Source organism: Wyeomyia smithii, chromosome 3 (genome assembly GCF_029784165.1).
Source record: "Wyeomyia smithii strain HCP4-BCI-WySm-NY-G18 chromosome 3, ASM2978416v1, whole genome shotgun sequence".
NCBI classification, from domain to species: Eukaryota; Metazoa; Arthropoda; class Insecta; order Diptera; family Culicidae; genus Wyeomyia; species Wyeomyia smithii.
This window is the reverse complement of record NC_073696.1, coordinates 218,030,941-218,056,732: the sequence shown is the minus strand read 5'-3', so window position 1 is coordinate 218,056,732 and position 25,792 is coordinate 218,030,941. Positions and strand designations below refer to the sequence as shown.

General features: G+C 41.6%; 3 protein-coding genes across 6 annotated transcripts in view; 2 read left to right on the top strand and 1 right to left on the bottom strand.

The window, feature by feature from the left end:
• The first annotated feature begins 4,761 nt into the window (after positions 1-4,761).
• Positions 4,762-12,390, top strand: LOC129732339 (uncharacterized). Of its 2 annotated transcripts, XR_008729240.1 has the most exons (4): positions 4,762-4,859; positions 4,921-5,048; positions 5,104-12,103; positions 12,159-12,390. XR_008729240.1 is itself a non-coding variant. In XM_055693150.1 (3 exons), exon 3 carries the CDS (start codon positions 8,078-8,080, stop codon positions 10,097-10,099), a length of 2,022 nt encoding a protein of 673 aa, XP_055549125.1. In that variant the 5' UTR covers positions 4,762-4,859; positions 4,921-5,048; positions 5,104-8,077; the 3' UTR covers positions 10,100-12,390. The 2 variants fall into 2 exon arrangements, 1 of the variants encoding a protein (XP_055549125.1); XM_055693150.1 differs by having other exon boundaries at positions 5,104-12,390.
• Positions 10,160-11,718, top strand: LOC129729058 (uncharacterized). Its single transcript, XM_055687539.1, has 2 exons — positions 10,160-10,350; positions 10,401-11,718. Exons 1-2 carry the CDS (start codon positions 10,160-10,162, stop codon positions 11,716-11,718), a joined length of 1,509 nt encoding a protein of 502 aa, XP_055543514.1.
• A 2,960-nt stretch (positions 12,391-15,350) lies between the features above and the next one.
• Positions 15,351-25,792, bottom strand: part of LOC129730481 (uncharacterized) — a 106,669-nt gene continuing 96,227 nt past the window's right edge. For all 3 annotated transcript variants that reach the window (XM_055689827.1, XM_055689828.1, XM_055689826.1), the window contains exon 5: positions 15,351-16,527. The gene's annotated coding sequence lies outside the window, so the exon portion shown is untranslated. The remainder of the gene's footprint in view (positions 16,528-25,792) is intronic.

Genomic DNA, 25,792 nt, shown 5'->3' with positions numbered 1-25,792 from the left:
GTTCCTTTTGCACTCCCAGTTGGTGAAACAACCTCTGGATTAGTGAAATTTTCTGACATTGTGGACTGGATTTTTGAAAATTTCAATGTACCCGATCCAATTAAAGTTTTTCTTACAGCATTCCTCCCAACAGTTAGATCATTTTTGAAGCAGTTGACTGCCCAATGGCCCCTCCTTGCAGCGATTGTATCCTTCGATGCCTAATTCAACTGCGTATATGAAGGATTCTATCTCTGTCTTACAGTGGAATTGTAGAAGTATTTTACCAAAAATTGATTCGTTTAAAGTTTTGATAAATAAAAACAAATGCGATGCATTTTCCCTTTGTGAAACTTGGCTTACTTCAAATATTGATCTCAACTTCCATGATTTTAATATTATTCGCCTTGATCGAGACACCCCATATGGAGGAGTACTTTTAGGGATTAAAAAGTGCTATTCTTTCTATCGTATTGACCTCCCCTCGATTCCAGGCATCGAAGTTGTCGCATGTCAAATGACAATACAAGGTAAAGAGCTTTGTATTGCCTCAATATATATTCCTCCCAGAGCACAGGTTGGGCAACGGTTGCTCTTTGATTTAATAGAACTTCTTCCCTCGCCACGTTTGATTTTGGGAGACTTCAACTCTCATGGTGTGGCTTGGGGTTCCCCCTACAATGATAACCGCTCCTCTTTAATCTATAACCTTTGCGATGACTTCGACATGACTATTTTAAACAACGGTGAAATGACACGTATCCCGAAACCTCCAGCGCGCCCAAGCGCTTTGGATCTATCCTTATGTTCGACGTCGCTACGGTTGGATTGCACATGGAAGGTAATCCTCGATCCTCACGGTAGCGACCATTTGCCTATTCTTATTTCAATTACTAACGGTTCAACTCGCATGCGACCAATTGACATTCCGTATGACCTCACACGGAATGTCGATTGGAAGTTATACGAGGAAATGATTTCAAAAGCGGTCGAGTCGATTCAACATCATCCACCACTTGAAGAATACAACCTCCTCGCGGGCTTGATTCTCGACGCCGCGTTGCAAGCCCAAACGAAGAAATATCCCGGCGTAACGATCAAAGAACGGCCTCCCACTCCGTGGTGGGACCAAGAATGCTCCGATGTCTACACGCAAAGATCCGAGGCGTTTTTGGCCTTCCAGAAGGGAGGTATACCTGGCGACTATTTACGGTATTCGGAGCTTGATACCAAGCTTAAAAGCTTGACTAAAGCAAAGAAACGCGGATATTGGCGTCGGTTCGTGAACGAGACGTCGAGGAAGACATCGATGAGCACTCTTTGGAACACAGCCCTAAGAATGCGGAATCGCGTAACGGTCAACGAAAGCGAGGAGTCTTCAAGTCGGTGGATATTTGATTTTGCCAGGAAAGTATGTCCGGACTCTGTTCCTGAGCAAAACATTGTTCGCGATGCGTCTCCGGGCCACGACGCGATAGAATCACCTTTTACGATGGCAGAATTTTCGGTTGCCCTCCTGTCCTGTAACAATAACGCGCCTGGGTTAGATAGAATCAAATTCAACTTGTTGAAGAATCTACCCGGCAATGCCAAGAGGCGCTTGTTGAACTTGTTCAATAAGTTCCTGGAGCAAAACATTGTACCGCAGGATTGGAGGCAAGTGAAGGTGATCGCCATCCAAAAACCAGGGAAACCAGCTTCTGATAACAACTCTTATAGGCCGATTGCAATGCTATCCTGTATCCGGAAATTGATGGAAAAAATGATACTCCGTCGTTTAGACCATTGGGTCGAATCAAATGGTCTACTATCAGATACTCAATTTGGCTTCCGCCGTGCCAAAGGGACGAATGATTGTCTTGCGTTGCTTTCAACAAATATTCAGCTGGCGTATGCTCGCAAAGAACAAATGGCGTCAGCATTCTTGGACATTAAGGGGGCTTTTGATTCCGTTTCTATTGACATTCTTTCGGGTAAACTTCACCGACAAGAATTTTCTCCAATTTTGAACAATTTTTTGCACAATTTGCTGTCCGAAAAGCACATGCATTTTACGCACGGCGATTTGGCAACTTTTCGCATTAGCTACATGGGTCTTCCCCAGGGCTCATGTTTAAGCCCCCTTCTTTACAACTTTTATGTAAATGACATCGACGAATGACTGGCAAATTCATGCACGATAAGACAACTTGCAGACGACAGTGTAATCTCTGTTACAGGAGCCAAAGCTGCCGATTTGCAAGGACCATTGCAAGATACCTTGTACAATTTGTCTGCTTGGGCTTTACAGCTAGGTATCGAATTCTCTCCGGAGAAGACTGAGATAGTAGTTTTTTCTAGGAAGCATGAACCTGCTCAGCTTCAAACACAATTAATGGGTAAAACGATTTCTCAGGTTTTGGTACACAAATATCTTGGTATCTGGTTCGACTCTAAAGGCACCTGGGGTTGTCACGTGAGGTATCTGATGAAAAAATGTCAACAAAGAGTGAATTTTCTTCGTACAATAACCGGACAATGGTGGGGAGCCCATCCAGGAGACCTTATAAGGCTTTACCAAACAACGATATTGTCTGTTATTGAATACGGGTGTTTCTGCTTCCGCTCCGCAGCAAACACACATTTGATCAAACTGGAGCGAATACAATATAGTTGTTTGCGTATCGCCTTGGGTTGCATGCAATAGACCCATACGATGAGTTTGGAGGTCTTAGCTGGAGTACTACCATTGAAAAACCGCTTCTGGAGCCTGTCTTCTCGCATTCTTATCAAATGTGAGGTCTTGAACCGTCCTGTGATTGAAAATTTTGAAAAGTTAATCGAACTTAATTCTCAAACCCGTTTTATGACATTGTATTTCAATCACATGTCCCAAAATATTAACCCTTCTTCGAATATTCCAAATCGTGTCGACTTATCAAATACTTCTGATTCTACTGTGTTTTTCGATACATCCATGATAGAAGAAACTCGTGGAATCCCGGATCATTTACGCGTGCAGCAGATCCCCAAAATTTTTTCCAATAAATATCGAAACATCAACTGCGACAATATGTTCTACACTGACGGATCACTTCTTGATGGGTCCACTGGCTTCGGTATTTTCAATAACAATTTAACCGTCTCCCATAAGCTTGATAATCCTGCTTCTGTTTACGTCGCAGAATTGGCTGCAATTCAGTACACCCTAGGGATTATCGAAAAAATGCCCACGGACCATTATTTCATCTTTACGGACAGTCTCAGTTCCATTTATCTCATTTGTACGTCAGAATACGATCATCAGTTGGCAAAATGCTTGGACCAGAGGGGAACTGGGAAGGTGGTTACATTCCATAATCCCCAAGGTGTCGACGAACCCGTGGTTCAAGGGGTTGGATGTAGGTCGGGATTTCATTTGCGTGATGTCTCGGCTTATGTCCAATCACTATAGATTTGACGCGCATCTCCGTCGTGTTGGGTTCGGGGAAAGTGGTATCTGTGCCTGTGGTGAAGGTTATCACGACATAGAGCACGTTGTTTGGTCATGCCCTGTACACCGTGACGCCAGGTCTAAATTAATAGCTTCCCTGCAGGCCGAAAGTAGGCAGCCGGCTGTTCCTGTTCGTGATGTCTTGGCGAGCCGTGACCTATCCTACATGTCACTTATATACGTTTTCCTGAAATCCATCCACGCCCCAGTTTAATCCTGTTCCCTTCCGCCTACATCCAACCAAACGACAAGAACACGTTAAGACCCCGGATCCGAAAACAGCAACTAGACCCGCACGATACTCTCAGGTCCCGATGGAGACAACCCAATATGCCAGTCCGTAATATCTTGGCCCAGCAGCGGAACATGTGCTTACCTATGGCAATGAAAACCATCATACAGTAAACCAGTGCTTTTAATGCAAAATATTATAGCTTTAAGTTACATTTAGTTTCAGCTCGTAGTCGGCAGCGAGGATAAAAAATTTGCTTTTGGTTATTAAGATACTTTAGAAAGTAAGCTACCAGATATAATTGGCGCCGTTAAACATTAAATTGTATTTGTGCCGTGTCAAATAAATTATAGATGAACAAAAAAAAAAAAAACCGCATATGGCGAAGAAAAAGTAGCCTTCCACCAAGACAACGCTCCCGCTCATTCCGCTTGCGATAAGACTAATAAATTGAAGCGATTGCGCTACGATTTGGCTCCACACATTCCGATTATAAATATGGATTAATTAATCGCAGTAAACTATGAGGACTGTGGAGCAGTTCCACAAAAAACGGGCAACCAATTTAATCGACCATTTTTGATTTAGCTGAAGCTTTGCATAGCTGTTTCTATAGACAAGAGATGCCAGTTTGTGCTATGTGTTTAATTTTTTGGAACACGACTCATTTTTGAGAAGCTATTGAAAAATGCTATTTTGGGAAGGTATTGATGAATACAAATATGTTTAGTGCTAAAACTGATTTGATGTCTGCGGCAAAGTTGTAGATAGTTATTTTGTCTTTTCGAAAGAATATACACTACAAAAGATTACCTAAACAATGCAACCGGTCCGATCATTGAGAAATCAAGTTCCAAAAAATTAAACAAATAGCACAAAATGGCATCTCTTGCTGTCGCCGAAACCCCCCGTTGCGGCGAAAAGGGGGTGAACAACAAACCGTTTCATTTCGAGCGAAAAGGGCCGAGCGAACAAAATGACAATAAGAATGTAAACATCCGTAAACGTCATCGTTTATTCAGTTTCGATAGTAAGTGAAACCACATCTCAGTCGCAAATTAAACAAATTAATTATATTGTTACAAACAGTCGTTCCACAGTCCGGAACATTATTAAATTTAGTTGTGCTCATCACGTAGTAAGTGGTATAGATATAAAGCAGGTTATAAGGCGAAGGTACGTTGCGGAAAATAATTATAAACTTATACTTACCCGTAATTTAACCTAAAACACACAGGAAATACTTACCGCTAATCGTTGTTCATCGCTGGTGGACCTGAAAAGAGAAGAAATAGAAGGTTGCCTGAAAGGTAGAAAGAATTAGTAGAAGGATTTCGGATATAAAAACCAAGAAACACTTAATTAGTAAGAAATCATAAATTATCTTTAACCCTTTATTAGAACTTAAAATATATTACAGCTTTGTAGCTGCTAAGTAAGCAACTAAAAAGACGGTGTTTATTTCGACGTCGGGAACATTCTACAAAGTTATTCATCCTGAGTTGGATGATTCGTTACCCGTCGGAGGTTGCCGTTTCGGATACCCCTTTAAAGAGGATTTTTTTCAACGATTTACTACTGACAGGTTGGAGTGCAGCATCGAGTACGAAGTCGAAGTACAGTAAATAAAGTCAGTACACTATTTTATTCTGTCATCATCGTCGGTCGCGAGCTGCTGAATATAAGGATAGTAAATAAACATAGTTAGCTGTTAGGAGAATAGGCCTGCTCTCGAAATGTCAGACTTTAACGATAATTTACCCGGGGATGCGGCTTCCGTTACCAACGCAAAATATTGCAAAAAGTGCGATCGTATCGACGTGCAAGAAGGTATGGTGTGTTGCGACGTTTGTGATTCTTGGGTACACTTCCAGTGCGCGGGTGTGAGTGAATCTATCGCCGAACCGGATAGGAGTTGGAAGTGCAGTGATTGCATGGCAAACTGGGATGCAGCATCAAAGTCTGCTGTATCGTTCAATGAATCGTCGGTCAGCAAGAGCAGTAGGGTGTCACAGAAACTGCAGCTAAGTTTACAACTTCTCGAGGAGCAACAGAAGTTAAAGAAAAAGCGTATGGAAGAAGAGCGACGCATACGCAGGCTGGAAGAAGAAATAAGAATGAAACAGATTGACGACGAACAAGAATACTTGAGGCAAAAGTACGCTTTGCTGATGCAAATAGGAGAGGACAAGGAGTCGTGCAGTAGAAAAAGCGGAGTTAGTGTAAAGATTAGACGCGAGATGATGGAACAATGGCTCGCAACGGAGACCCAAAAGCATGCAGTAGGACAGTCGAAGCCATCTGCGTCTGGATTAAAGGGTACCTTGCCAGTTTCTGCCATCGGTGCAGTGACTTTGAACAATATGGTTCCACTCAACCAGGGTATGGTTTTGCTAGATCCAACGATTCCAATTCCCGGAGGTGGTGTTACAGCTCTAGCGAAATCTTACGAGTCGTTGGTAGTACCAACGATGTCCACAAGTACATAAAACAAAGCATCGGCTAATTCAACGATTCCAGTGACAGTAATGACGAGTGCGGGTGGAATTTTAGTCACTTCTGTTACTACAGCTCCAATCATGTCTTCGTTGATAGTTTCGATGGTGCCAACCGTGCAGTCAGTTCCTAGACCAACGGTGACGGGAATTCAACATCCGGTGCCGTTTTATTCAAATTCAGGAGCGAACGCAATAGGCTCAAGTATAACCGGTTTGATTACTTCTAACCCAGCACCGGCGGCGCACGGAAATTGCCCTGTCTTACCACCGATTAACCCAATGCAGTATTCAATAGCTTCTAATGGTCCTCCACAGTTGCCTTCAACCACTATCTCTGCAAGTCTGTTTCCGGGAATTCAAAGCTACCCAAACGCCTTCCCCGGTTATCCAGTATTATTTCCGTATAGTGGACCATCTGTAGTACCGACATCCATGGTGGTCGATGGGGCTGGGGTTAACCATTTAGTTGGTCCGTTGGGACCAACGTCGGCTAATGTTTTTCCGGGAATTCAAACCCATCCGGGACCAATCGAAGGAAATAGAGTTAACCCTTCAGTCGCATTGTCAGGACCGACCAATACGCAACTGGCAGCTCGGCAAGTAATGCCCCGAGACTTACCGAAGTTCGTCGGAGAGCCCGAACAATGGCCTATTTTTTATAGTTCCTTCAAGAACACGACTGAAGTCTGTGGATATACGGAAGCAGAGAATCTGGCCAGACTGCAGCGTAGCTTAGGAGGTTCCGCCTTGGAGGCAGTTAGAAGTCGCCTGTTGCTACCCGCGTCTGTGCCATACGTAATGGAAACTTTACAAAAGTTGTACGGAAGGCCAGAGATATTAATCAGTTCTCTACTAACCAAAGTGAGAAGCGTTCCTCCACCAAAGGCGGATAACCTAAGCACTATTGTGGCTTACGGATTGGTGATTCAAAACCTCGTCGATCATATTATATTGACTGATCAACAGGCGCACTTGTCGAACCCGATGCTGCTCCAGGAGCTGATCGATAAATTACCTGCCTTGCTGAAATTGCAGTGGGGAGCGCTCAAGCAGGCACACCTGCACGTTAACCTTGCGACGTTTAATACCTTTATGTCGGGCTTAGTCGGAGTAGAGTCTGCGCAAAATTACAGCAAGCAGCATAAGGCGGAAAAGTTTAAGCCAAAGGAGAAGTTGTTCACTCATGCGAACGAGCTGCCCACATCAACGAAGGAAAACACAGTTGGGGAGATCTCATCTAAGCCTTGTTCGTTTTGCGAGAAAAATAGTCATCAGATTCTGAACTGCGTCAGTTTCAAATCGTTGGACATTGGTGGTCGTTGGAAGGCAATACGACAAAAGAATTTATGCCGGTTGTGTCTAATACCGCATAGAAAATGGCCATGCCGTTCGAAGAAGGAATGTGGAGTAGATGGATGCCGAGTTCGTCATAATATGTTGTTGCACAGTAGTCGGAATGAAGCGGTAGATGGCGCAAGATCCGCTGAGACCGTTCACCATAATCATCACGACACGAAATCATATTCGTTGTTCCGGTATCTCCCAGTTACGCTGTATGGAGACGGGAAGCAAGTCGAAACTTTCGCATTTCTAGATGATGGATCGTCATCAACGTTGCTTGAAGAAGAGATCGCGACACAGTTGGGTATCTAAGGTGAACCTGACAACTTATGGTTGAGTTGGACTGGGAAGATCAGCAGACAAGAGAAGACCTCCAAGCGGTTGAGCGTGAAGATATCCGGGGTTGATAAGCAGAAACTATTCCAGCTGGGCAACGTACGGACCGTACGGGAGCTGGGGCTTCCCAGTCAAACGCTGAATTACAAAGAACTGTCGAGTACCTTTCCGCATCTGCAAGGACTTCCCGTTGCTAGTTATACCAATGCCAAACCAGGCATGATTATCGGTCTTGAGCACGTGAAGCTGCTCACTAGTTTGAAAATTCGCGAGGGCAGCTGCAGCGAACCGGTGGCCACTAAAACTAGGTTGGGGTGGTGCGTGTATGGGAGAAACTCCGGGGACAGAGGGTCCATGGAACAGCTTCACCTGCATGCTCGAGTTAGTATGAGCAATAGCGACTTGCATGACTCGATGCGAAAGTTTTTCGGTGTTGAAGATGCCGTAGTGACAAAACAGATTGAAGCCGAGGAAGACAAGCGGGCACGCAGTATTCTGGAAGCAACCATGGTGCGGAAAGAAGCCCGTATGGAAGCGGGATTATTATGGCGTATAGATAACGTAAAATTTCCGGATAGTTTTCCGATGACGGTAAGCAGGTTGAAAGGTCTGGAAAAACGGTTGGCTAAAGATCCTGAGCTTCTCAGGAAAGTGAATGAGCAGATAGAGAGCTACGAGAAGAAGCAGTACGTCCGTAAGGTGTCACCGGAGGAACTTAAGCAAGTGAACCCCGAGCGTGTGTGGTACTTGCCGTTAGGAGTGGTAACGAATCCCAGGAAGCCAAACAAAATTCGGATGGTGTGGGATGCTGCTGCCAAGGCTAATGGCGTCTCATTCAACGACATGCTGCTAAAGGGTCCGGATCTACTGGTTTCGCTTGTGGAGGTGTTGCTGCGGTTTAGGGAAGGCAAGATCGCAGTGTGCTCAGATATCCGAGAAATGTTCTTGAGGATTCTGATTCGTGAGGAGGATAAGTGGTCCCAATGTTTTCTATGGCGCGCCAGTCCGGAAGATGAAGTGCAAATTTTTGTTATTAACGTCGCCATGTTTGGGGCAACTAGTTCTCCCTGCACAGCACAGTTCGTAAAGAACAAAAACGCACTCGATTACGCAGAACTTTACCCCAAAGCGGTAGATGCGATTATTGGGAACCACTACGTCGATGACTTTCTCAGCAGTGTCAATTCTGTGGAGGAAGCCGTACAGCTCGTCCGGCAAGTGCAGCTAATACACGCAGCCGGTGGATTCGAGTTCGGAAAAATTCTATCCAGCTCACAGGAGGTGCTCGATCTACTCGGGGAGACTGGTACGTCTGACAGCAAGTCACTCAATTTAGAGAAGGAACGGGTCTACGAGCGAGTCTTGGGCGTGGTATGGGTTCCCAGGGCGGATCACTTCACGTTCGACCGAACAGGGCTGGAAGGAATTTTAGAAGGCGGAATGATTCCAACGAAGCGCCAAGTTTTACGCACAGTTATGAAATTATATGATCCGCTGGGATTCGTAGCGCACTTTGTAGTGCAAGGAAAAATATTGATGCAAGAAATCTGGCGAACGGGTACTAACTGGGACGAGCCCATATCAGAGTCTTTGCACAACCTGTGGAGTAGGTGGATCGAGGTGTACCTGACGATCAGCGAGGTGAGGGTTCCCCGATGCTTTCTTGGTCATCTTTTGCCGGAGGAAATCGACGAAATCGAACTTCATGTGTTTACGGACGCGAGCGTAGCGTCCTGTGCTTGTGTGGCCTATCTGAGGATGTCGTATAGCGGAGGCGGCTGGTGTTCGCTGGTTGCAGCAAAGACAAAAGTTGCGCCACTTCGGGCGCTCTCAATCCCCCGCTTGGAGCTTGAGGCTGCCATGATGGGATCACGCTTGTTGCAGAAAATTCGTACGGCACTTACCCTCAACATTCGAAGACACTTCCTGTGGACGGATTCAGCTACAGTGCTCGCATGGCTCCGCTCAGACAGTCGTCGATATCACCAATTCGTTTCTTTCCGGGTTGGAGAAATTCTTTCGCTCACCAGCGTGGACAAATGGCGCTATGTGCCATCGAAGCTCAATGTTGCGGACGACGCCACAAAGTGGAACTCGGGACCCTCATTTGACCCAGAAAACCGTTGGTACCAAGGACCACCGTTTCTACGAAACCCAAAAGAGCAGTGGCCTGGGCAGTCAGTAGTGGAGGATGAAGCGGATGTAGCATGCGAAGAACTACGTTTAGTAGGCGTACATTAAGCGGCCGAGGAAGTAATTCGCGTCGAGCGCTTTTCCAATTGGGATCGTTTGCTTAGAGCGATGGCTTATGTTCACCGGGCAGTCAGGATCTGGAAGCGAACTCTAGGGAGAAAAAGTCGACGGCATGTCCTGGATCAGGAAGATATCGTGAAGGCGATGGAAACACTTTGGCGCCAAGCACAGAGTCAGGCTTATGTGGAGGAGGTTCACGCGCTAAACCATGGTCGCAGCGTGGGCAGAAGTAGCCCACTGTACCCCTAGTTCCGTTTATTGACGAACACGGAGTCCTACGCGTCGGAAGTCGGATTGGAAGCGCACCGCACATTCCCTACGCAACAAAGTATCCCGTAGTGCTGCCGAGAGATCATCGCATTACCTTCCTACTGGTACATTCGGTTCATCGCCGGTTCTTGCATGCTAACGGAGAAACTGTTTGTAACGAGCTGCGGCAAGAGTTTTACATCCCGAAGCTTCGGTTGTTCGTGAAAAAAGTAAGTCGAAGTTGTCAGTACTGCAAGGTGAAGAAATCAACTCCCCGGCCACCATTGATGGGACCTCTGCCGAGAGTACGCCTAACCCCATTCATTCGGCCATTCACATTCGCCGGTGTAGATTACATGGGACCCCTCGAAGTAAGAGTTGGACGATGCGTCGCAAAACGGTGGATTTGTTTGTTTACATGCCTCACGGTGCGAGCAGTCCATCTGGAGCTGGTCCACAGTCTTTCGTCTGCATCTTGCGTGATGGTATTCAGAAGATTTGTAGCCAGACTGGGAGCTCCACAGGAGGTATTTTCGGACAACGGAACAAATTTTGTGGGAGCCAATCGCCAGTTGTCAGAGGAGAAGCAGAAAATTCGGGACATTGTTCAAGACTGCGCCGCCACATTTACCAATGCAAATACTCAGTGGCATTTTAACGTCCCTGCGGCTCCACATATGGGAGGACCATGGGAACGCATGGTGAAGTCGGTGAAGGTAGCGATGAAAGCTGTGTCGGATAGCACACGTCACCCTTGCGACGAGGTGTTGGAGACCATCATGCTGGAGGCTGAGGCAATTGTCAACTCACGACCGCTGACTTATGTTTCTTTGGAGGCAGAAGACGACGAAGCACTCACCCCAAACCACTTCCTTCTATACGGACGGACTGGGTTTAAGCAACCGATAACGGAACCTGTTCAGGGAAACATTCTGCGAGACAGCTGGAAACTAGCGCAGCATATCATCGACGATTTCTGGCGCAGATGGGTGCGGGAATATCTCCCGATGTTGACGAGGCGAACGAAGTGGTTCGAACCAGTGAAGCCGTTGAAACCAGGTGATCTAGTCGTGATCATCGACGAACAGGCGAGAAACCGATGGGAACGAGGGCGTGTACTGGAGACGTTTCCAGACAAATCCGGGCAAGTTAGACGTGCCACAGTGCAGACAGGTAGAGGAGTGCTTGCTCGACCCGCGGTAAAGCTGGCGGTACTGGACGTCACCGGCAAAGAGGATACGGGTGTAGTGACTCCGGAAACGGAAGTGGTTCACGGGTCGGGGAATGTCGCCGAAACCCCCCGTTGCGGCGAAAAGGGGGTGAACAACAAACCGTTTCATATCGAGCGAACAAAATGACAATTAGGATGTAAACATCCGTAAACGTCATCGTTTATTCAGTTTCGATAGTAAGTGAAACCACATCTCAGTCGCAAATTAAACAAATTAATTATATTGTTACAAACAGTCGTTCCACAGTCCGGAACATTATTAAATTTAGTTGTGCTCACCACGTAGTAAGTGGTATAGATATAAAGCAGGTTATAAGGCGAAGGTACGTTGCGGAAAATAATTATAAACTTATACTTACCCGTAACTTAACCTAAAACACACAGGAAATACTTACCGCTAATCGTTGTTCATCGCTGGTGGACCTGAAAAGAGAAGAAATAGAAGGTTGCCTGAAAGGTAGAAAGAATTAGTAGAAGGATTTCGGATATAAAAACCAAGAAACACTGAATAAGTAAGAAATTATAAATTATCTTTAACCCTTTATTAGAACTTAAAATATATTACAGCTTTGTAGTAGCTAAGTAAGCAACTAAGAAGACGGTGTTTGTTTCGACGTCGGGAACACTTGCCTATAGAAACATCTATGCAGAGTTGCACCGAACTCAAAAATGAAATTTAAAAAAAAAATATTAAAACTGGGACATTTTTTATGGAATTGCTCTGTGGAGTTGTCAAAATCTCAACCTACACTACAGATTGCTACAGATCTATCCTGTATAGGTGTAAAGCAACAGAACGAATGTCTTCTGTTGGCTCGTATTCGTGTTTATCGAGAACTATTTTCGTAGTGCAATTTTTAAACGATTAAAAATATTATTTAACTGAACGACAAAAGGTCAAAAAATGTGTAAGATTGCTAAGAAATGTGCTTTTACAAGGCACAAAAATATTTGTGATGCATTATGCTTTCTGATAGGGAACCAAACCAAACCCTACGTTGCACACTGGGAAAAATGAACCCAAATTCCCACTAATCAGAAGCCGCTGGGCTGGCAACCTGAATCATAGCATTTCTTATGTAAAATTAGTCACCAAATCGATTAGAGATAGTTTCATCCTGTGCAGGGCACGGAAAAAGGTCTATACACTAAGGTCGCATTTACGCGGTTTTTACGCGGGTTTTTTATTTTTACGCGGATTCCAGAATTTCCGCGGTATTTTTACGCGGATTCCGGAATTTACGCGGTTTTCTTTACGCGGCACGTATTCCCCGCGTAAAAAGCGACTTTTTCATACTATTTTTGCGTATTTTTGAAATACAGACCTTTTCCTGTACCCTGCCCAGAATGAAACTATCACCAATCGATTTATTGACCAATTGCTATATTTCAGGTTGCCCAGCCCAGCGGCTTCTAATTAGTGAGAATTTGGGTTCATTTTTTTCCCAGTGTGCGTTGGTTGAGAATGTTTTTATAATGCCTTACGGTATTGCTATATTTTTATTCTGTAGGGTAAACAGGTTTATACGCCTCCCTCAAGGAAGAATTTCAATATAGTAGGCTATGGATTCTAGTAGGATATCTAGCTGATAATGCACTGTAATTATTTCATTTCGTAATAGATGTTACACAAACCCGCTACAATTGAAAAAGAAGCTCTAATGCAGAAGGTCAATATGCCCCATGCAAATGGGTAATGAGCTCCTAGTAGAGTACATTAAAATCCCTACGAATGATAAGTCCAAATTGCGTATGCAAACAAATCCTAACAATTAAATTAACAAATTTCTAGCTGTGTAGAGAAGTCACAATTTTTCGAGAAGGTAAAACTTTCGAAAGCTTTCGCTTTTTGAAATTCAGCGGTCAATTTTCTCACTCAATTCTATTGCGTCCTAATACGCATAGGTATTAGAATCCCACAAAATTGAAAAAGGATGATGGCAGTCCCAGAAATGGTTGTTTGCAATTCTGTCGATTTCAGTAGTTTTCAAGAACAATACTGTACAAAAATGATTTATGACCTACCTTGCCATACAATTCGAACCACTGTGGAATGGTTGTGTAGCCGAAAACATGAAATACTTAAGCCAAATAAACGATTCCCAACGTTGATATAGCTGCTTATTGGTTTACTTAGGCATGTCCTTAGTAATCCGATGAGCGTGAATACCAATTAATAAACTTTATAAACTAGTAAAAAACCCTACGAAATGGATACAAAAATTACATTCGAAGCAGCTCGAACCAAAATTAACTTTTGTTTATGTTTTGCTACTAGTGACAACTGTACAACTTCTAATAGACTCCTAATAGTCTCATATTTTATTATTTGCATATCTTCGGCAAAATGCACTAAGGCGTTTCGCCTAGGGTGGTCGTTTTATATCTGTATACCCTACTGATATTATTAATAGCTCCCATTCATAAAGTGTCAAAATTGACCATATATACTATTTGCTATTCAGCTTTCCACGAACGATGATAGAGGCTAATGAACGTAGTTTATTTATCTTTTCATGACTAATCCAACCAGGATATTTACAATACAGGGTGCGCCTGATGATGTTTTCGGTCGCCAGTAGTAAGTATAATTTTAGAATTAGCTACGAACAAATTAATTTTAGAATGATCAAATAATTTTACCCCGCGGAAAAGTTCGGACTGCTCAGTAAACGCAAAAGAGATATTGTATTTCATTTACAGGATAAATTTGACCCATTCCCAACTGTTTTATTTGCCAAGAACACCATGTATATATATATATATATATATATATATATATATATATATATATATATATATATATATATATATATATATATATATATATATATATATATATATATATATATATATATATATATATATATATATATACATACATATATATATATATATATATATATATATATATATATATATATATATATATATATATATATATATATATATATATATATATATATATATATATATATATATATATATATATATATATATATATATATATATATATATATATATATACGCGAAACAACCACGGTGTTAGATTCCTGGCAGTGGGATGTCTAAAACAAATATTAGCTGCTAATGATCATAAATTCGCCAGTTGAGAATGATTCAAGGTCAGCTGCGTGTTGTAGTAGGCGTTGAAACTCAGTTGCTTTATAAAAGGTAAGAAAATTGAGTGCGTAAAGAGTAAGTACACGGGATGATATTAGAGAAACTGGAGACTAGAGAAATAACAAAACGCTCACCTGATACCGTCATTAGCGGCTATTAAATACAAGATAATGGAACAAATCGACTAATGTCGTAGCAAGACGAATAATCTGTAACAGTTGGCGAAAAACTGTGAGCACAATTACAATTTCATCCGCAGCTTTTTTTTGGGAAATTTGCTGCAAAGCCAACGTACCTCTTTATCTGTATATTTATCGAGAAGAATTTTCCTTCGCGAGGAGTGGCGTAATTTTCACAGGTAGCGTTTTGAACGCAAACGTTTTGGAATAAAAATTAACTAACACTTTAACTTCCAAAACTACACTCAGTGGCTTTCGGATGCAGTCTGGAACAGAAAAAGTGTAATTTAGATGTAGCCTGGAAAGTACAAAAACCGCTATAGGACAAGTGTGTAGCTACACCGTAAAAAACGAATTTGACATAAGTGAGCGGACGTCTGTCTTCGATATGACATAATTCCTCGTTATTCTGAATTTCTTTTCTTCCATGGCTTGTTCAAGGTTTCAATAAATAACATTTTGCTCTTAAAAATTAAATACTTTATTACTTGTCAATAATTTAAATATATGTACAATACAATTTCATCATGTTTAGTTGTTTATCTCAGAATTTAGTTGCCTTTTGTTATTTTTTTTTTGTTTTAGCTGGTTTAGAACATTAGTCTGTAGTAGCTGTCGTATGATTACCAACAAGTACAATTAGTTATGATATATTTTCGATTAAGTTCCATGGTATGTTTTTGTCTTATGTAGCCGTTCTCAAGCTGGTTTCTCGCAAACATTGGGAATCATTTCTTTTACGATAAAGATAGCTCTCTGGTTTCATGTGTTATTAACTGTAACTTTGTAATTGTGGTATTAAGTATTGATTACTTCCGAAGCGCCCAACCGTTAATATGCCAACAATTAGATTTTTTTGATTGCATTCCTCCTTTTGCTTTGCTTTTAAATATATTTGATTTGTTCGTACATTTGAATTTAAAAAGCTGAATTTAGAATGTATATTAAAAGTGCCAGCAAGTTCCAATTTCTTCCAATGATAATTAATAAGTACGTTGATCTTCACTTCGCTCGGGGCGAGCAAGCGTTGGAAATGACGAGCTACAAAGAACACATCTAAACAATTTTTGTTCATAGACTTCTACTTCTATAGGACTTTTGGTCTTCAACTACTCGCCAGATATTAGAGATACACAGCGGAGTAACTTTTAAGGTGCCAACCTAGTCAGTCTGGTTTTGGCGGGTAATTTACTAACGAATTCATTGTTTTGCATTCGGTTTTTTTTTGTTTTCAATACTAGTTAACGCGCTTTTCCCACACTTCCATCCATGACATTTTAAAACGTTGAATTACATTCTAACCAAATCATATTTGTTTCTCTTTTTGTTATATCGATGAATGATTTTACAATCTTGACGCAGTTCAACATTTATTTAAAGACGCACCTCTGATGTTGGAGCGTGCGATGATCTGCTTAAGCCTTTCAACAACATACTCCTGGGTTCACTAAGGTTGAGGTAGAGCACAGCAAACTAACATTTTCTTATTTTCTAAAGCAAAAATACCACAAGCAATGAGTCGGGAATTGCAATTTGTATGACTGGAAAAGCTGATAAAGCGAAAAGCTGATGCTCATGTTGCTCACAGTCAGTCACTTGCTGTCTGCGGAGTGTTGAGAGGAATCTGCAATGGACTGAAATGAAATAGAAGTTGCACAGCACAGTTGATAAATAGAATTGGAGTACAAATTAAATACATTGTAGTGAAGTAGTGGTGGTACACAGTAGCATTCCTGTATTGTTGTTTCCACCTTGGCCAGGTTTTATCATTCTGTTCGCCAGCGGGCACGCAACAGGAATTTGCGGTTGATCGATCCCGTACAACGGTTTCGATTCCACAAAGCTAGACTGGTTACTTTTTTATGAACAGAGGAGTAACTAATAATAATTACTGAAAACAAGATTTTTTTTAAGGAATGCTGTACTCACAATAAAATAATAAAGAGAATTTACTGACTCAATCAGACCAAGTTGAGGAAATCATTACCTACCGTTCCAGAAGTACCCTATGTTTTGATAATTTTGTTGGCAACTTTGTTGCTGCTCTGATTGAAAACTTTCTGAACAGTTTCATAGTTGTGCGGTTTTCTTTATCATGAACGTGACCTTTGGTAGTCCTCGCTTAATTGGAACCAAGTTCGGTACTGAAAATTGAATATTCACCTACTGAAGGACCGCAAATACTCATTAGCTATAATTCCATTCGAACATATTCTGGACAGAAATACTCATGATAACAGATCTGATTTCGCTTCTAGCGAAATGCAGGCCAGCTCAGCTTCTATTAGTTATTTCTACCGTGAACTAATAGCAAACCGCTACACTCTGCAATGCTGATTAATGGGTAATCGATACGTCTGACCGCATTCGGTACAAAGTTCTAGTTTAGCACAATTTTGCTATCGATATTCGAGCGGTTCTTCACTGTTGCAAGTGAAAAGTACACCACGGGCAGTGATTGAATTTATCGATGTAGTTTCAAAATTTAGTTTAGTAGTTTGGAAGTTTACTTTTCCTCAGCATAGACGAGATGTGTTACCATGACAACCAATGCCACTGCATCATTGCTTGGGTTCTCAAAATTCTGCACAGTGGAAGAAAACATCATCCAGTCTCTTTGCTGTCAAGGAATGGATTGTGTTATAATTACTACACATTTCAAAGAATTTATGCTAGTTGCTATAGAAACACGAATAACCTACAAAAAGGCGTATTCTCATGAAAAGCTCAAATTTTTCAAACCTAATTTTGAGATATCTCGAAAACGGGTGTGTTTAGAAAGTTAGCAACCAGGAGCTTTATAATATTGCATTATTGGATTTTGACTACTCATTTAAAGATTGAAATTGAAAATAACCTTTAAACTTAACATTGAGTAAAAATTGGTCCTACATTTTATTATTTTGAGCTTTTTACCAAAAGTTTTGGAATAATTTCAGATTGTGGCAAAATTATAAATTATAAAATGTATTATAAAATAAATTATTGGTATTTTTCTAAATAACGTGAAAACTGATGCATGTATGAAGTTAATTATTATAAGTTTTTTAATTGAAAATATCTACTATATTGGAATACGAATATTTTGAAAAAAAAAAATGGAATTCATTCTAAGGTATGTGTAAGCAGGCTTGCCGTTTCTCCTAATAGAATCACTAGCGTGTAGGAAAATATCATTCACTACCAAAACAATTGCTCCCACACTCTGCTCAGCAAAGCAACGTACTTACTTGAAGGGCAATCATGTGTATATGTGGAGCATGCAAAAACACCCCGGTGGAATCTGAAATATTTCTCCAGAACAATGATGCCACATTTTCATCTGTATTTCGAAACCCAGAAAATTTTGTCACCTTGGTGAAATTTAAAAAAAAAACCTGTATAAAAATCTGCATATGTACTGGACAGATCCCTCCATAGGAAAAGTACGATATAGTTTATTTAACATATATGACTCATTAATGCACACGCTTACGCGTAAGATATTATTATAAAAAAAAACCTTCAACACGCTCAACAGCATTCAAGTTCATTCTCGTTTTCAACTATATGAAGAAGTTTAATTCACGACCTCATAAATTTGTAATCAAATTTGTTTGTAATCTGTATATACAGATATCTGTATAAAAAACACGCAGAAAATCTGTTTATGTGGCATCACTGCTCCAGGGAGATAATATACTGGTGTGAGGTTTCTCACGCGAAAGGACATTACGCTTAATAACAACTCAACAGAGCTCACAGGAGTGATGTTATAGTGTGCATATTAAGCATATATCAAATGAGAGGAGCATCTAGGCAGGAAAGTAGATTGCGTTGTTTACTTTGCATGTCGAAACCGAAAAAGAAAATTCAGCCGCCCGTCACAAATGTTTGTCCTTCGAATGCCATTGAATTTATCTCAGCCGTGTGCTCCGCGGTGTACTTCTGTGTATGTCACTAGAGTGATTTACCACTCTTGTTTCACTCAGCTGTGGAAGAAACAGCAAGTGTGTTATTTTTTCTGCGAGCATAAGAAACACAGCATAAAGCAGAAGAAAAAAGTGTGGTGCAAAAAACTAAAAACGTAGCGCTCATGTTGGGCAAGAAGTGTGCGGTGAATGTTCACACTGCTCTTTCCACATATTAAGGAGAATTTCAAGCTTGTGTGTGAGACACGATCACAAGGTTCCCTATCTCACGTCACCTATCTCACGTCAAAGTATTTCTTGCAATAGGTTAAGAAATTATTCAACTTGATGGTCTGGAGCGGTGAATTTTATTAATAATTCTCTTTCAATTTTCTCTAATGCTACAATTACAAAAGAACTGTATTGTCAGTAGTTTTTATTCAACACTTATGAAATAACTATTTGAAAATATTGTGACGGCTCTAAAGAGATTTAAAATGGTAACTAAGGCCAATTTATGGCATCTGAATAGTATTCCGGTGCCGAAAACACTCATATTAGGTATTTTAGGCTTTTTTACAGCAAGGTCATAATATTGGCCAGGCGTCCCACGGGTACAGTCCTTTTTTTTACTGTTTTCTCAGAATATTGTTTCTGTTGCTATTTGTTCGTGATACCTATCCGCGCTGATAGTCGAGTAATCACATTGAGAACGTATTGACAACAGATATCTTCGGAATAGCGAATGTAGAAAAGAGCAGAAGCTATTTTTTGACGTAGAACTACGTTTTTCTTTAGCCTACCACATAGGGATGTAAATAGGAAAACTATAAACGAAAAGGAAACGAAAATTGTCCCTTTTAAAATGCTTATAAATCGGTTTGTTTTCAACCGATTTCCTTCATTTTTGCAGCAATTGATTGGAAAATTATACACGCATCCATCCATGTAGAAAATTGTTGATTGATTATGCGAACTATTGTACTATTGATAATTGTCAAGCCTTGTTGAAACGAAAACTACGTCCTCTGATTGGTCGCTCGCTGCCTTTCCCTGAAAAGGTCGACAGAATAGTATAACTAATTAGCTACAGTGTAGCGAATTGCGGAAGTAGCAATAGCGGGTTGCGCCAGTACACAAATCACAGTACACAGCAGCAGCGAGGTAGCACCAAACGTCTCGATTTGCCAGTTGAGGGCTTCGGCCTTCTGCCCGCAATAAAGTTTTGCTTTATCTTGGCAACAGCACATTCTGTGCCTTATTTACTGAATGCGAAAACAGCTTTTACAGATTTTGAACAGCAAAATGCCTTTCGCAAGGCAAATAATCAAGTAATTGAAGGTTAATAATTTTTGGCAATAACAGAATCATTCTGTGCTGGATTCTAGGAATTAAATTCTGTCGCGGTAAAAAAATTTGCTTTATTTATTTACTGTTGGGGCAGCACAAAGGCTGCGATCAGCATAACCGTTTTTGAGTAACAAACTGCCCTGTCCTGTTAGAACGCCTCAACAAAAGTGATTAATTCGACTTTACAGGAATAAATTGAAATCGATTTAATCAATCTGCATGAACAAAATTTCGTCGTCTCCTAGCTGCTCAGTTGCAACATGATGCAACACGCAACAGCGAGCAAGCGAAATCGCTTGCTTGATTACAAGCCGTAATACGATACGGGTTAAAATCGTTGCGTGCATGAGAGCACCATAGGTGTTTATTCGCTGGATACAAAAATTAAATGCGAATTGTGGAATAATTCGTCACAAGAAAATTACAGAATGGGAAAACTGAACAGAAAGGCGTGGCCTATTTCGTAGCAACTGTCGGCTATAACCCTTTCCGACAGGACCCATATAATTGCGTAGGTAGAAGGTGACTTAAACAGAACCTTCTCTCTCGCTTTTTGAACGTCCTATTAATTGTTTTGTTGATCAAAACGCTAGTTTCAATATCGCAGCTGCTACGAAAAATAAAAAGCCGAAACAAGCAAATGTTTTTATATAGGATTTGCTTCGATTTAGGTTTTGTTATCCGTCATTTTTTACCTATACAATTGTGTGGGCTCGGTCGGAAAGGGATAAAAGAGAGTTTCTGGTAAAATCAACTACATTCATTAGTCGAAAGGAAAGCTGGCTGGACCATCCACAACGTTGGCAGCAGCAGATATCAGCACTTAGTAGTAACAGCGGATTGGTCACCATGTCTCAGGACAGGCGCGGTTTTCAGCCAGACTGCCATTATTCCCCCACTATTGGGGCAGCATAAAGATTGCCATCAGCAAATCTAATTTTGAACAGCAAAATGCCCTTTTCAAGGCAAACTAAAAAATCATTGAAAGTTAATAATTTTTGACAACGTAAGCAAGAGTTCTGTGCTGGATCCTAGCAATTCAAATCTGTCGCGGCCGTCTAATTTACTGATTGTGAAACAGCTTTTACAGTTCGTGTTTTCAGTGTCAATATCCGATCGTGTTCAGTAAATTGCCATTTTCAAGGCAAATAAACAAATAATTGAAGGTTAATAATTTTCTGGCATCAACACAAGCAGACATTCTGTGCGGGATGCAATCAAATTCTGTTGTAGTTGTCTAATTTTTACTATATTGAGTTAACCCCCCACTGTTGGGGCAGCGCAAAGGCTGTGATCAGCATAACCGATTTTGAATAATAAACTGCCCTGTTAGAACGCATTCACAAAAGCAGTTAGTTCGACAGTTAGTTCGGTGTTTTTTCGCTGGATACAAAACTCAAATGCGAATTGGGAATTATTCGTCTAAAGAACATGAGACAATGGTAAAACTTATAAATGAGGCGTGGCCTATTTCGTAGCAACCTTCGGCCATAAAAGAGTTTCCCTGGTCAGTTACATTTTTTTGTCGGAAGTTATACTGGACGGACCGTCCATAACGTGGACAGTAGCAGGAGCGGATTGCAGCAGTAGCAGCGGGTTGCTTTGTGGCTGATTTACGATTAAACAAAATACTCTGCATGTGTCGTCAGAGTACCGTTATTCCCCCATTGTTAGGGCAGCACAAAAGTTACCATCAGAATATACGATTTTGAATAGCAAAATGCCTTTTGAACTAGTTATTGAAGGTTAATATTTTTTTTAAAACACAAGCAAGTAATCTGTGCTGGATCCTTACAATCAAATTCTGTCGCGGCCGTCTGATTTACTGAATTTGGAAACAGCTTTCACAGTGCGTGTTGGCAGAGTGCCTTTATTGATTTTGAACAGCAAACTGTGCCTTTCTTAAGGCTAAAAAAACAAATGATCGAAGATTAATCGTATTTTCTAAAGATCTCGAGCGCCAGATTTCAACAGCAATTTCTTTCAGTTCGTTCATTGACATCGTATTTTTTTATATGTGAATTAGAAGCCTATAGCACTGCAATTGCAAAGAAAAAGTCGGATTTAAAGCGTCACTGCATGTTTATTATTTTTATTCGCTGTTATTCTCATACATGTTAAGCTAGCAACATTTAATACAGTAGTAACGAAACTTTTTCTAACCTTATGGCTGTTTTAGTTCAAGGTAAAGCAAGTGAGCATGTGAAAAAGTACGGGGATATTGCTCAGTTGAAATGGGTCGATAGATGTGGAATTTTCTTAACCATGTAAGTTCCAGATCACACAGCCATATATTTTGTACTCCAGCACGGCACAAAACGTGCAAAGTATTGTAATATTCTAGTACAGTAGACTTCCAGAGTTTATTCAATGAAAAGTTTCTCGATTTGAGCAAGCAATAGTAGATTTTAAGACTCGTTAATGAAACAATCCAATCCAAATTTGTTAAGGGGGGACCCTACTCTGGAAGTTTGGAAAATAAAAAAATCCGTAATTTTTTCGGATGTTTAAAATAGAGTGATGTGTTTGAGTATTTTGCCTATCGATTAAGGTATATTTGGAGATATAATTTGCATGAGTTGAATACAAATATAGTGAGTATTACGCATCGTTTCACTCGAAACCATGTTTGGCTGGAATTTTTTTACAGCTGCTTGTAAGATTTTAGCCAAATCGGTATAGTAGATGCTGAGAAAAACGTACCACCAGTGAAAAAACTCTGCCAATAGCGTAATACTCACTATATTTGCACCCACGGTACACAAAATACATCTCCAAATATACCTTAATCAATAGCCGAAATGCCCGAACACTTTACCTTTCTCTAAACATCCAATTTTCCAATTATCACGAAAATTCATTATTTTTCAACTTTTCAGAGTAGAGTCTCAATACCTTAATACGTAGTGCGTAGTTCTACGTCGGTTATACGGTCGTGTCTTGGATACAACCTCCTACTTTTATACAGACGTTCGTGTCTGCACCACACAAACAGCACGTTTCGGTAACAGTTCAAATCCATCGGAGATTGCTCGGCACCTTACCGACAGCCTACGTATAAAAAAAAAGCTAATTCGGCACTAGGGCAGCTGTGTACTGAAGAATGTGTGTATCGCATACCGAATGTTATAGACAATCATACATGCCATCGTCAATTGTACCCCCTGGCCTGTAATGTTTTCGCAGAGTGGGAGAGAGTAGATCGTATTGTGGTAGTCTTTATTAGGTTTAAAATTGAACTATGGTTTGTTTGATTGCTACAGTCATGTTTTAGGAGCAAGATTGAAAAACAAATAAAGTATTTTAAAGAAAATTGCTTTGTCCGCCATTACTGATTTTTCTTTCGCGTACCCCCTGAAGGCTTTCGAGTACCCCCAGGGGTATGCGTGCCCCAGGTTGAGAACGACGAAAAGAAGGATGCAGAGAGGGTTAGACCTAAGAGCTGCGGTTGATCACTGACTTGATGGTCCTGGTTGATCACATTTGCGGGGAAGTTTGGCGGTCGGGTGTCGACGGTCGAAAGAGATTAGGTGCAGCACTCAAGAGAAGGATGATTAACGTTTGCGGTAAAAAAATGGACAAAAATTGCCGATTTTACATTGGTTTACCATTAATCGCACTGACGAAACTATTCATGCTTCATCAATCATAGTAACCCATAAGTAAGCAAAAAAAAAAAACTGACAGCTCTATCAGTCAAACTCTAACTGTGGTGTCGAAAAAAGTGAAACCACTCCGTTCAGAAGTGTATGCGTTCGAAGAACGGTACCCCGCCGCGTTAAAAACGGACATCGTGCGGCACTTTGTGGGCGCCGGGTGTGCTCGTTCCGGCATATACAACATCTTGATACTATTGGACAATGATCAGAGCATCGAAAGAAAGCCCGGTTTCGGACGGCCAACGACCCTGAGCGACAAGAAGATCCAAAGGATGCTGAAGAGGAAGACCGAGGGGAAAGTGGCTTAATCGCTGCGTGCACTTGGCCGGTAGGTTGGTGCATGCGGTAAAACAGTGAAAAAGTATCTGGAGAACATGGACATACATGTCAGGAAGCGGCAGTCCCGTCCACTGGTCTCGGAGCTGCAAGCAATGACGCAGCGACATAAGATGGTCAAGTCGATTTTCCCGGCGAATCGCGACGTGGCAGTGGTGATGGACGACGAGACCTATCTCACCCTGGATGGTAACGACTGGCACCTTCGTATTTCACCTCTCCCACGAAGGAAGTGAGCTCCTAGGTGTTATTTATTTCACACACCAAGTTCCCCAAGAAGGTGCGGCTGTGGCTGATAATCAGCGAGAAGGGGATGTCAAAGCCGTGTTCTGGCTAGATTTGGCGTCGGCCCACTACTCGAAGCGATCGTTGGAGGAGATGGAGCGGCTGAATATCGATGTGGTACCGAAGTCGGCGAATCCGCCCAACGTCCCCCAGCTGCGTCCCATCGAGAATTTCTGGGCAAACTTGAAGCGCAAGATCTATTGCAACAATTTTGTCGCGAAAACGGAGGAGGAACTTATAAAAAAACGAAGAAAGAGCTTAAAAACATGCCCACACGCATGGCAATTCCACCAATAACTTTAACGCGAACCTGTCACGGCTCGATACGCTCCACCCGTCTATGCAAGTCTTTCTCTTCATGAAGACTCACATCATATCGAGGTGGGGGCGGATGTAACGGTAACCCCGCTCCTGGGGGAGCTCCGTAGCCGCAAGGTTACAGAGTCCGCGTTGGTAAGCGGGTGGTCGTGGGTTCGAGTCTTAGTAGAATCGTTAGGCCATTTGGTTGTCAAAGGACTCTATCATGGGTTTATTCCCAGGCTCCCCACCACGTACCCTTCCATTAATCTGAAATCTACAGTACAATAGTTGACTCTCCTTTTTACCAAAATAGGTCCCTATTACAATAAAACTGGTCTGAGTAACGTATTATGATTAGACGATATTGTTAGGATGGGCAGAGGCTCGGCATAGTAGAGCAGTAAGCTTGAAAGGGATAGATAAAACTTACACACAAGCACGGATATGAATTGTATGCGTATCACTTACTTCAACAGTGATACTGCAAATAATAAAACCCGTTCCTGCTGCAGTATCCAATAGGTCTACCGTTAATATTATTTGAAACAGTTGATAGAAAAAGAAGCGGTCTTCTATCGGGGTATTCGATTATATGGAAAAAGTTAGCACAGAGCCTTCTGCTATGTGTTATGTGTATAGAATAGGATAAGCCGAAAAAGCAAACACCTGCACATTCTGTGCATGTTAATAAACATTGAAAAGTAGGTCACTAGCTGCCAACGCGCGCGGCACTCAGCGGTGTCGCGTGTGGCATAGACTAGTTCAGAGATCGAGCGCATAGATTAACAGCCGCTCTAAGGCTTCGTACACAAATTACGTAACGCTAAAACCTAGATTCCAGACCCCCTCCCCCTATGTAACGATAAGTAACGTTCGATATGACCCCCCCCCTAAAATTACGTAACGCTGGATAACCTGCCCGTCCTTCCAAATTTGCAATTTTGAGCAAACATCACAGTTACGTAACGGTCTCAACTAATCACCCCCCACCCTCCCCCTATGTAACGCGGACTCAACCCCCTTCCCCCTCTTTCATGCGTTACGTAATTTGTGTACGACGCCTAAGCTCTTTTAGTCAC